Source organism: Alexandromys fortis, unplaced genomic scaffold (assembly GCF_014885135.2).
Source record: "Alexandromys fortis isolate MF-2015 unplaced genomic scaffold, M_Fortis_MF-2015_v1.1 scaffold_7, whole genome shotgun sequence".
In the NCBI taxonomy this organism is placed as follows: Eukaryota; Metazoa; Chordata; class Mammalia; order Rodentia; family Cricetidae; genus Alexandromys; species Alexandromys fortis.
Genome location: NW_026067920.1, coordinates 3,665,379 through 3,678,360, shown reverse-complemented (window position 1 = coordinate 3,678,360; position 12,982 = coordinate 3,665,379). Strand labels below are relative to the sequence as shown.

At 39.0% G+C, this 12,982-nt stretch overlaps 1 protein-coding gene across 3 annotated transcripts in view; it reads left to right on the top strand.

Annotated features, from left to right (window-relative positions):
• Positions 1 to 12,982, top strand: part of Htt (huntingtin) — a 146,220-nt gene that overhangs the window by 36,511 nt on the left and 96,727 nt on the right. For 2 of the 3 annotated variants that reach the window (XM_050140891.1, XM_050140893.1), the window contains exons 9-12: positions 312 to 516; positions 5,589 to 5,636; positions 9,396 to 9,476; positions 10,623 to 10,963. In XM_050140891.1, the coding sequence (XP_049996848.1) occupies positions 312 to 516; positions 5,589 to 5,636; positions 9,396 to 9,476; positions 10,623 to 10,963 (675 nt within the window). The remainder of the gene's footprint in view (positions 1 to 311; positions 517 to 5,588; positions 5,637 to 9,395; positions 9,477 to 10,622; positions 10,964 to 12,982) is intronic. The other variant, XM_050140892.1, reaches the window with a different exon arrangement.

Genomic DNA, 12,982 nt, shown 5'->3' with positions numbered 1-12,982 from the left:
GACGGTTGGGTGTCCCCACCTGTTTCCACAGCAGTGTCTGTTTTATTCTCTTTCCTACTCACCAGTTTTGGGAAATGGAGATCCTGAGTTAGCATACCTAGAGGAAGTGCTCTGTGTATTTCCAAGGAGTTAATATAATGAAAAAAAAATGGCATTTCAGAAAATATAGTGGTCAACAATGACCCTAGAAGTGATAAAGAAGCCTTTAGAGGCAAAAATTAAGGCACACATCCAACAAAAATCAGTGAAAACAAAATGAAATTTGGAATGCATTTTAAACAACAATTGAAGGCCTGTGTTTCTACTCCTAGGTTTATGAGCTGACTTTGCATCACACGCAGCACCAAGACCACAATGTGGTGACAGGGGCTCTGGAGCTCTTGCAGCAGCTCTTCCGTACTCCTCCTCCTGAGCTGCTGCAAGCACTGACAACACCAGGTGGTCTTGGGCAGCTCGCTGTGGTTCAAGAGGAGGCCAGGGGCCGAGGCCGCAGTGGGAGCATTGTGGAACTTTTAGGTACGTTCTCAGCTATAGTTTATACAGTAATGCTCATATCCTTCTGTTGCTTTATTGGACTATACTGTGCTAAGCCATTCATGCCTAAATCGTTTCCCCAAACTTACAATGTAGGCATCATCTTTTGCATATAAATTACAGTTTAGAAAACTAGATAACAGAATGAAGTCACACCTTTGAAGCCTGGTCTCCTGACTTCTGGGCTTTCACCTGTATTTCAGGTGCAGTGAAGTAGAAACATGAGGCAGAGTATTTTTCAGGACCTATAGTTGGATGTTTCTCTTCTGCCTGCCTATTCCCAACTACCCAGTGACTGTTTGCCAAATAATGACTTGGAGGCTTAATATTACTTATAAATGCTCGGCCAGTAGCTCAGGCTTATTGCTAACTCTTATATTTTAAGTTAACCCATATTCCTTATTTATGCTCTGCCACATGGTAGTACTTTTTTAGCCTGGCATGTTCATCTTCTGCACCTTCTGTGTCTGGCTGGAGACTACTGACTTCTGCCCTTCTCCTTACCGATGTCATTGTCATTGCCTCACCTAACGTCTTGCTTGACTACTGGCCAACCAGCATTTTATTAAACCTATTCAAGTGATAAGTCTTTACAGTGTACAAGAGGGTCTTTCCACAGCATTTTTCCCTTTTTGTCTAATTAAAGGAAAGGCTTTAACTTTAACATTGTAAAATTATATACAACAAAAACAGTTATCAAGTTGCAATATCCAGTCAGTCTATTTATATTTAGCAAAATTAGAGAAAATACTTTGTTATCTATCTTATCTTGTGAGTACAAAGTTTTGTACCTAATTTATCTTTTATCGTAACTAAAAAAAAAAAAAAACCAAAAAAAAGAAAAAAGAAAAAAAAAACTATAACTTTCTTGTCTTCAACTCCATTAAAGACCCCAGAAAGGTGAAATGTTACCTAATGACAGAGACCTCAAGCTGCCTGGACAGTCACCCAAAGTTCCTCTGTAATTTGGGGCATGTACCACCCTCCTGTACTATGTGACTGTATGGTACTACTCCTATTGCGGTGCCTGCACTACAGGACCATTTGCAAGCCAGGCAAGGGCCTGGAGATTTAAACACACAGAGACACACAGAGACACGGGTCATCCTTGAAACAGGAATGCCCCCCCCCCTTTATTTGTATACCAAGGGCGGCTTATATAGGGATCCGGAACTGATAGCCACGCCCCAGCCAAACCCACCAGAAACCACTCCCCTGCCATCAGGAACTCCTGAGGGTCTTGTGCTCAGAGCAGCTGCAAGCATAACACGTTGTTTACAAGAAATTAAAGATCTGGGCATTTACAGCTCCCAACAGGGGCATCCATCTTTGGTCTACAAGCCTAACATGTCTGACAGACTTTCCTGTGAACAGAAAATTTTGACAGACTCTCCTACTTTGTCTTGGCAAAGTTCGGCATTCTCCTTTCTTGCATCCTGCTGGTTTAGTTTGGACAGTAACTGTCAGCAATAAGGCAAGGGCAGTTTCTTTGCGCAAGTGGCTAGCTTTTGCCATAAAGAGAACAAACTCCTTTCAGATTTTATGTTGTGCCTATCATCCTCTTTGAAGTCATTGGTACTGCTAGGAGCAGATGTGTCTCACTGTTGAGAAAAATCTAAGTTCTTAAAACATTTTTTTTTTTTTTTTTGATAAAAGGAAAAAAAAAGTTTCCGCCTCCTCCCAGCCTCCCATTTCCCTCCCGCTCCTCCCACCCTTCTCCCTCTCCCCCCACTCCTCTCCCCCTCCCCCACTCCTCTCCCCCTCCCTCTCCAGTCCAAAGAGCAGTCAGGGTTCCCTGCCCTGTGGAAAGTCAAAGGTCCTTCCCCCTCCGTCCATGTTTTAAATGTCATATTCATAGGTCTTTGCAATCTATCTGAAATCTATCTCTGTATGACCTTGATAACCTAACATGACTGTAAGTTTGCTATTATAGATCACTTTTAATCTGTATTTTTCTTAATTATATATTATATCTTTAAATAAACTGCATAAACATAATATACACACACAGTATGACAAAATTAAATTTGTGTTAGTAAACCAAAATTTATACTAATGTAAACTATGTAAGATTAGCTAGGCAGCGGTGGCACATGCCTTTTTATCCCAGCACTCAGGTAGGAAGGGGCAGGTGGTTCTCTGTGAGTTTGAGGCTAGCCTTATCTACAGAGCAAGATCCAGGACAGCCATAGCTACACAGAGAAATGCTATCTTGAAAAACAAAAAAAGCAAAAATATAATTAATAGTTGCTTTTTGGATTAAAGTAGATTGAATAATCTACGTTTTTATCCTATTTTTATCTAATTTCTATACCTCTCCCCCTTTTTCTTTTGAGAAAGAAATTCTTGAATCTAATTTTTTTTTGTTTAGGTTTTTTTCCTAACCATTATCGATAACAACTTGTAACCAACCTTTCTAAATGATGATAAACATTCATAATTTTTAGGGGAATATTGTGTATCATTCTCTGTAGTAAGAGGCTACTTGTTTGTTTCCCGGCTGCCCAGACTCACAGAATAATCACACAGAAACTGTGTATTGCTAGCTAGCTCTTACATCTAGAATTAACCCAGTTCCATTATTTTATATTTTGCCACGAGGCTTATGGCCTACTGCCAAGGTTATAGTTAGCAGCTCATGTCTTTCCCCTCTGGCAGCTACATGGCTTCTCACTGACTCCAGCCTGACTATATTCTGTTAAGCCATTGGCCAAAACCAGCTTCTTTATTAACCAATAAAAACAACGCATATACAGATGGACTTCCCACACCAGTTCTCTTGACTACTTCCTGTTGATTCTGGGCTGTGGTATTCTTTGGGGGGACTCTGAGAAAATTTAGGATTTTGGTCTAGTCCCGAGTGGAGTAGTCTTGTGAGACTGGATCATCCCAGCCAGCAGCCCTGAAGCTGTTCTGGATGCAGAACACAGAGGAAACTGCAATGGAGGTGCTCTAAAATATTGGATCATCTGGGCCATCCGTTCCCATTGAGATTTTTCGTGGGGATCTTCCTCTATCATTGCTGATTTTTCTTAATTGGGAACAAATCCACAGCCTCTCATTTTCTGTAGAAACAAAAGCATAACCTCTCTCTTAAAGACTTAAATTTTGAAGACAAGATATTTTTAAACATATAGGTTGGTTTAATTTAGTAGCTTTCACAATCAGTTGTCTCTCAGCAGTTATTATTTGCCCATTAACAGTCAAAAATCCAAAAACAACACAATAAAATACAGAATCCAGATTCTGTGTCTTTTTAAAACGTGGTTTATCTTTTTTTTTGTTACTCTATTCCCTTTTTAAGGACTTTATTATTTTTAAATCTATGACTGTTTCTACCCTTTCTCTTCTCTCTCAAGCCTATTTTTTTTAAACAGTGTGACCTAGTAAATGGCCTTTATTGTCTCACTCTATCCTTATTGTGTATCTGTAATCTTTCCTATCTGCATGAGCCAAAGAACTGGTGTGTAACTTAGATCATGGTGTGTTGGTACAGACTTCTCACCCTCAGTTCCCTGAGAAAGGTTAGTCTCATGTGGAAGCCCGTTTACCACCCCATCTCTGGGAAGTTTCTAGGTCCATACCTCCACCTAGTAGTGGTGCCTCCAACTGCTAATAAACACCATATATGTATTTGGTAGCATGGCGTGTTTTTGCCTCTAGCACTGAGCCAGAAAGCTGTCTCTTAAGGGAGCTGCACCTCTGTTCACTGCAAGCAAACAGAGCCCCCCCCTCACCACCACCAAAATGCAGCTACCAAGAAGCCATGCTTGACTCTGTTCTTGTGTGTCTAGAATCCTTTTTTAAGCTTTGTCAGGTTTTATGTGAAAATTTCAGCCCCACATTGGAACACCAAATGTAAACAGATGTTTCCTGTCCTGCTCACCTGTTCCTAAATACCCAGTGGCTGCTTCCCTTATAACTGACATGGAGGCTTAATATTACTTAAAAATGCTCAGTCAGTAGCTCAGGCTATTACTAACTAGTTCTTACATTTTAAGTTAACCCATATTCTTTATTTATGCTCTGCCATGTGTCAGTACCTTTATTAGCTTAGCACGTTCATCTTCTGCTCCTTCTGTGTCTGGTTGGCGACTCCTGACTTCTACCCTTCTCCTTCCTATCATCCTTAGTTTGGTCATCCCACCTAACTTTCTGTCTGGCTACTGGCCAATCAGTGTTTTATTAAACTAATTCGAGTGGCAAATGTTTAGTGTACAAGAGAATTCTTCCACTGTAGGACTCTCATGTTTGATTGTCAGGGATGAATCTTTAGGGAAACAAACAAGTGGCCCATTCTTTTTCTTGTTGGTTCCTAATTTTAGAGAACCCCTTCCGTTCTTGCAGACACCTCCCTAGCCTGCTTTCTATTCTTGGGTTCAAAGAGTTTGGGCCCTAGAGTAGGCCTTGGCAACCTGCCCTGTCTGACATGAGCTACCCTTGGATGGTGGGACAGATAGGAATCTGTGGGTGCCAGCCTTCAGAAGTAGCTTGGCATTTAGTGGCTTTGATAAATTCTGCTGACCCAGGATTGCCATGGCTGCCACAGTATGCACATTGAGGATCCAATCTTACCTATAGCTACAAACTAGAGACCTTCTGCCTAAGAAATCGGATAGTGGCCTTGTGAGTGTAAATTCTTACCTTGACTATGAGCAGGAAATGTTTTTCTATTGCCCTTGGCATTGAAGGGTTCTTGTTATTTTGGTGGGAAGCATGTTGTATGACCAATGAACAGAAACACACATCTCTAGTAACTGTTTCAATGAAAGCTTATATTTGATTGCTGGTTGAACAAATACTAATGTAAGATCTTAAAAAATGCAATTTATATGAGCTCTTTTGACATTTTAGCCATATCTTTAGAACTCTGCATTTGAACATGGGTGTAATTTTTACATTTAATATGTGATACTGGTGTTTAAGCATGTCTTAGGGAAATAATGTCCTGCTGTTTTAGGATTTGAGTCAATCTTTTTAAGGATTTTTAAATTTCTTGCAGATTTTAGCAGCTTGTTATCTTACTGTCTTCTGTTACTTTCTGTGATTTACAGCTGGAGGGGGTTCCTCGTGCAGCCCTGTTCTCTCAAGAAAACAAAAAGGTGATTATTTGAAAATCCAAGTCTTGCGTTGTATTGAACTACAGTTTCTGTGTTTGCATAATGCATTAGGCTCTGCTTATATTTCCTCCCAGAATAGTGAATGCATGTGCGAGTGCCAATGTCGTTGTAATCTGAAGTTTTCTGTCCTTTAAAAATTGTTTATATCAGAATTGTTTATCATAATTTCTAATGTTTGAGGTCAAAGATCTGCAAACTTTCTGCAGTGGACCAGAGAGTAAATATTTTAATCTTGTGGGCCAAAGGTTCTTGGGCTACTTCCTTGCCTTGTGGCCTCCAAACAACAATGATATAATGAGTGAGCTGCTGGGTCTGACTGTTTTCCAGTGAAATCATAAAGATGCAGGTGGGCTCAGTACTACTTTAGAGAATGTACCGCTGTATTTTATAAAGGTACTTTCCTTTGTAATAAATTTTTTAGATTCATTGAATAGTTTGTTTTGTTCATCATTTTATTCATGCCTGGTTATTAATTTTTAGCCATATTTAACTTTTTTGCATATATATTCTTTTTGTTTGTTTTTTTGAGACAGGGTTTCTCTATGTAACAGCCCTGATTGTCCTGGAACTAGCTCTGTAGCCCAGTCTGGCTTCAAACTCAGAGAGATCTGCCTGACTCTGCCTCCTGAGTTCTGGGATTAGAGGCGTGTGCTGCTATTGCCCAGTGCATATGAATATACTGACCTATTTATTTTTATTACAATGTTTTTGATCTGACCTGGTAGCTTGTTTCTGATATGACCTAATAGCTTTATACATGTGGCCACATTGCAGCAGCAACCATTTTCTTTTGCATTATAGCTATCGATGGGAAAGAATTTCATTTTTATTTTAAAATCTTAAAAGAGATATATTTGTTTTCTGTGTTGTAATTTGAACATTTGAGTATTATTTGCCATATTAAATTTGATTTTTTTTTCCTTTTTTAAAGTTTTGAGACAGGTCCTCACTCTATAGTACAAGCTGGCCTTGAGCTCAAAATCTTCCTGCCTTTCCTTCCCAAGTGCTGGGTTTATAGTACACCTCATTTTTGAATGAGTTCTTAACAGGAATAACATTCCAGTTCCCACTGAATTAATGGAACATTTACTTGAAGATTTGAGGAGCCAGATTCCTGGAGCCCGGGGCAGGAGTCCTTTAGACTATATGGCAAGACCTCATTCTTAAAAAGAAAGCTGAGTTTTTGAGCCATCAGAGTGTTAGACCCTTACTGAGATTTTAGAAAGCACTGCAAATGTTTAAAGGCCAGAAGAATCCTAAGGAATATTATGCTTTATAGATCTATGGATACTTGGTGAAGTCACTCTGCTAACTTACTCCATACTTACTTTGTCCAGAGATGGTGACAAAGGTGATATTGAGATGATTTCTGCTTTCTACTATTCCTCAATGTGATAATTTTTTATTTAGACCAGTGATTTTAAAACTTTTTGTTATGGGGCTGGAGAGATGACTCAGAGGTTAAGAGCATTGCCTGCTCTTCCAAAGGTCCCGAGTTCAATTCCCAGCAACCACATGGTGCCTCGTAACCATCTGTAATGGAGTCTGGTGCCCTCTTCTGGCTTGCAGGCATACACACAGACAGAATATTGTATACATAATAAATAAATAAATATAAAAAAACCTTTTTGTTATAACTGGAAGAGTCTTTTCTTCAAATATTGTGCTGGCTAGTTATATATCAGCTTGATATAAAGCGGAATCATTTTGGAAGAAGGAATCATAAGAAAATGTCTTCACTAGATTGGCCTGTGGACAAGCCTGTGGTCCTTTTCTTGACTGAATTTATAGCAAGGTCCAGCTCACTCTGGGTGTTGCCATCCCTGGACTGGTGGTGCTGGGTGCTATGAGAAAGCAGACTGAGCAAGCCAGTAAGCAGCATTCCTTCAGCGTCTCTGCTTCAGTTACTGCCTCCAGGTTCCTACTCTGATTTCCCTTACTTTTTCCCCAATTTGCTTTTGGCATGGTGTTTTATCATAGCGATAAAACCTAACTGGACAAATGTAACCTGCCAGATATAAAATAGATAAAAGCAGAGTTGTGGAGCACGTAGAATTTATCCACCATTAGGGGCAGCCCGGAGCCTTTTCTTTTTTTTTGGCAGTCCTCTGTCTGTCCGTCCGTCCGTCTGTCTAATCTCTAGTGCATTGGTAGGTGTTTTGCCTACATGCATGTCTGTGTAAGGGTGCCAGATTCCTTGGAATTGGAGTTATAGTGGGCTAGGAATTGAACCCCTGATCCTCTGAAAGAGCAGCTAGTACCCTTAACCTATGAGCCATCTCTCCAGATCCTGGCAACCTTTCTTTTATGTCTTCAAGTAATCTGCCCTAGGGGCTTCTCCCCAGAACATTATAATCAGCTACTGAAGTGGAGGGTAGAAACTGCTTCATTAAGATCTAAATTCACTGTTCTTGGGTCTTAATTTCTTGAGTCTTTGATTTCTTCTTCTTTTTTTTTTGTTTTCTTTTTTCAAGACAGGGTTTCTCTGTGGCTTTGGAGCCTGTCCTGGAACTAGCGCTGTAGACCAGGCTGGTCTCGAACTCACAGAGATCCGCCTGCCTCTGCCTCCCGAGTGCTGGGATTAAAGGCGTGCACCACCATCGCCCGGCAGTCTTTGATTTCTTAAACTACATGTTCTGTTAATGAAAGGCTGTTAGTATTTATGTCAAATTGCTGTGTTAATTTAGCACAGATTTGTATCTTCTTTGCTTATAAGCTTGTGTTTTTAATGATGCAATTTTATAGTATCATTTTTACTTTGCCTCAGTGTGACGAAATAACTGATATAAAAAACTTCAGGAGAAAGATTTATTTTTGGCCACAGTTTCAGAGGTCTTGGTCCATCATGGCAGGGAAGATGTGATGGAGCAGCTCATCTCACTGCAACCAGAAAGCAGGGGCTAATTCCTGTACTGATGGGCTTCCTTGGTCTTAATTTTTTATTTCAAATTGTGAGCACCAATCTTCCCTCTTAGTTACTCAGTCCTCTCTGGAAATCTCTTAGGCATTTCTCACTTCAGCCAAGCTGACAATCAAGATTAAACCATAATGGTGTTGTTTAATGATGTTTGAATGTAATATAACCATAAAGATACTTAGCCTGATTTTTCTTTCTAATATGATTTTAAACATAAACTATAAAATGTATTTTAAAAACGTTGCAAGAAAATATTTGTCCTCCCAGAGTCTTAGCTATAGTCTAAAATATGAAAAGATAATAAAATGAAAGTGACTTATTCACATGTAAGAGTTTGTTTTCAAGTTTTTATTTGCCATTGGAGGTAGAACATGGATATTCCAAGGGTTGAATGATAGACTTGCACCTTTTCAGCTATAAGCAACCCATTCATTAAGTAATAAGTTATTTAACTCATTGTAGCAATTAAAATCAGTAAACGATTACTTTGTGGTATATTCTCTTTTCATTCTTTAACATTGCAGTAACATAAAACACACGATGGATAAATTGTATGAGGGTAAATTAAATATACTTGTGATTTCCAATTTAGAATGCTTGTTTATTTGATTTTTGTTTGTTTTTCGAGACACAGTCTCACTGTATAGCCTTGGTTAGCCTAAAACTTGCTGTATAGACCAGACTGTCCTCAAACTCATAGAGTTTTCTGCTTTCTGAGTGCTGGGACTAAAAGTGTATAGCACCATGCCTGATTATTTATTTGCTTTAAGAAAAACCCTTATTTTTAGTAAAATTAAAAGGTAATATTTTTGTATTATTTCTAGGCAAAGTGCTCCTAGGAGAAGAAGAAGCCTTGGAAGATGACTCGGAGTCCAGGTCAGATGTCAGCAGCTCAGCCTTTGCAGGTAGTTGTTGTTTGTGAGCAGCCAGTGTCAGCCTTAACTCACATCTACCATCTCATGCCCCCTATATCACCTAAGCCTGCAGATGGCATTGTGGGGCAGGGGTGACTTTTGTAGTTCAGCTGCTTTTGTAATGTTCACTCTGTATGCGTGTGGCTGTGTGCTTTTTTTGTTTTAGGCTATTTAAAAGTTAATCATCCTTGCAAGTAGTCATGTAGGATTATTTATGTACTTTAATAAACACAGGTATTATCTTAAAACACTAATAACTATATAAAATGCTGACAGCTTTGGTTATGTTTATTTTAGGTAAATATAAACAAGACTTCTTGATATACTTGGTAAGGAAAATTTGAATAGTGTCAATGGACTTTCCTTCTCAATGTTTACAAGATAAGAAGTCAACAGAAGAACTTTGGCCTACCTAGACTAGTATAAAACTCAGTTACCTGTGACCCAGTTGCCTTCCCCTGGTTACTGCTCACACCTTGTTTGTTTTTTGAAGTGATTTTGTTTTTGTGATTATTGTTTTATTTCATAAAACAAGCCATGCTATCAGCTTACTAGAAGCACACACTTTTTTTTTTGTTACAATCTACTATTCCCAATCATCGGCAGCTTTCATTTCCTGCAATACAAATCACCCACTTAGTTTTTGCAAGTCCTTCCAAACATATAAGGATGAATAAATGTTAAATATTATAGAATGGGCACCGAGTGAAATTTTTATCTCACATCATGTTTGTAAGTGGGAATTTCAAAATTCAACTAGGAAAATATGGAGTGTGTTTATCGTATAGGAGGCTAGGACTGGAGTGGAGGTGAGGTGGAAGAAGGCAAGCCTACCCTAAAGGATGATGCAGTCACTGCTGTTGTTGCTTCTTTAGAGTTCCTGTGAGTCTTCTTGTGTCCCTGACCAGCTGCCTTTGAGTTACACATGTCCTTTGTGTGATTTAGAGTTGGTTAAGACTTGCTTTGGGCTTTATTATAGAACACATTTGATAATATTCGCAGCCATAAAGAATCTACTTGTTTCAACCAACTCCTCTGTGCTGGTCAATCTTTTCTTCACCATGCTCCAAGTTGTTTCATGGTTACAATATTCAATATAATGAACTTTTTGTCATTTTGTATACCTTTGATTTCTAGCCTCTGTGAAGAGTGAGATTGGTGGAGAGCTTGCTACTTCTTCAGGTGTCTCCACTCCTGGTTCTGTAAGTCATGACATCATCACTGAGCAGCCACGGTCCCAGCACACACTTCAAGCAGACTCTGTGGATTTGTCGAGCTGTGACTTGACCAGTGCTGCTACTGATGGAGATGAGGAGGACATCTTGAGCCATAGCTCCAGCCAGTTCAGTGCTGTCCCATCCGACCCTGCTATGGACCTGAATGATGGGACCCAGGCCTCCTCACCCATCAGTGACAGCTCTCAGACCACCACTGAAGGGCCTGATTCAGCTGTGACTCCTTCAGACAGTTCTGAAATTGTGAGTGGGTAGAGGGTGGCCTGGTTCTTTTATATTGGGTCTGTTTGTCTTCCCGAGTTCATTTGCTAAATGCCCACACTTGGACCTATTATTTTCTTTATTACTTCACATTAATAGTGCATAGATGGTTAACAAAAAACTTGACTTTGTTTGATGCCTCCATTGAAAAAATCACCTAGTATCTTTTGTAGTAAACTATGGAGGTCAAAGTCAAGTTAATTCTATGCATCTTGTTCACTTGTCATATCTTTACTACCTGATTGGATCTGGTTGTACAGCTATTTTAAAATCTTCAAGGAGCTTGTTATTGTAAATGCCTGTGGTCTTAATGAAATGTGGTTGTTAATATTAATACTGTGTGGGGTTTTTTTGGCACTTTTTGACCTTTCAACATGCTTACACCACATTCCATTTTGTAGTAGCACATATCTCTGTCCCTGTGACTTCTCAAAGATTGTATAATCAGAAAGTTTGGTGCAAGTGGGTGCTGAGTTGTGGTTTCTTTTTTTGCTTGCTTGACAGTTTGTTGTTTTGTATTTCTAAAATAGGGTCCTAGCCTAGGCTGGCCTTAAATTTGAGGTCTGCCACCTTTAGCTTTGAACTGTTGGAAATGTAGGCATGATCCACACCTGATCTACATTCTGAATTGCTGCTTTCTTCTCTTCCTCTTTCTCTTCTTAATGTAGTAAAATAACATATAACAAAATCATCTTACCTATTTTTCAGCATTTAGCTCAGTGGTATTGAATATATTTAAACAGTCAGGTGGAATCACCACCAAAACCTCCATTAAGTTCATCTTATGAATCCTAGCCCTTTGTAAAGACGTGTGCACTCCTCTTGTAACCATTGTTTTTGTTGACAGTACAAGTTTGATGACTAGGTTTTTCATGTAGCTTGCTTATCATGTGGTATTTACCATTATATGACTGACTTATTTGACAAAATGCTCTCTGTGTAGCGTGGGTGAGAATTTCCCCATTTTTTAGGGCTAAATAATGTTTCATTATATGGATAGGCCCCATTTTGCTTATCCTTCCATCTTTCAGTGAATATTTGGGTTACCTTTACATTTTAACGATTATGAATAGTGGCACTATGAACATAGATCTACAAAATATCTCTAAGATCCCGCTTTCAATACTTTTAGTCATAAACCAAAAGTAGAACAGTTTTTACATTTAATATTAAGTGCATATAATTAAATATTAGCTAGTGTAGAATATATTTTATTAAGAATATGGCAGGATATTTTGACTTGCCTTTAAATTTTATATTGTACCCTGCATTTCTGAAATATAAATGAGATACTAGACAGGATATGAAACACAGAATTCAAGTTAGAGATGAGTATGTGTTGTGACCACAGGAGCTGAGGAGATGGCTTCAGTAAGTTGCTTCTATGCAAGCATGAATTTGGATCCTCAGTTAAAAGGGTACTGCACACTTGTAATCCCAACACTGGGAAGGTAGAGACGGTGACTTGCTGGCTAACCAGTCTATCCTAGATGGGTAAGCTCCAGGTTCACTGAGAGACTTGTCTCAAAAATGAGAGCAACTAAAGAAGATACTAGTCATTGACCTCTGGGCTTCACATACATGCTCATAAATATGCATGCACCTACTCTACACAAACACACACACACACACGCACAATATGACTGCAAATATCTGATCTGATTCTGCCTCTCCAGGTGGCCAATTGATGTTCCTTATAATGACAGTGAAATTCCTCACTTCACCTGCTGAGCAGTTGATCTGTTTTTAGAGAGGCTAGGTAAACCCACTCAAGGGAAGACAGAGCAGGAAATTTATTTTTAGTTGTTCTTGATTCTATAGATTATTTGTCTTTTATTGAAAAATTTGGAATATGTTTTTCATGATACAGAAAAATTATTTTGCGTTTATGGTATATTTTGTATGTGTGTGGTGCATGCATGAGTGTGCAGGCATCCTTTCCTATGCATGCTCAAGTAGAAGCAGAGGCAGGATTTCTCAGTGAATTAGAAGCTCACAGTT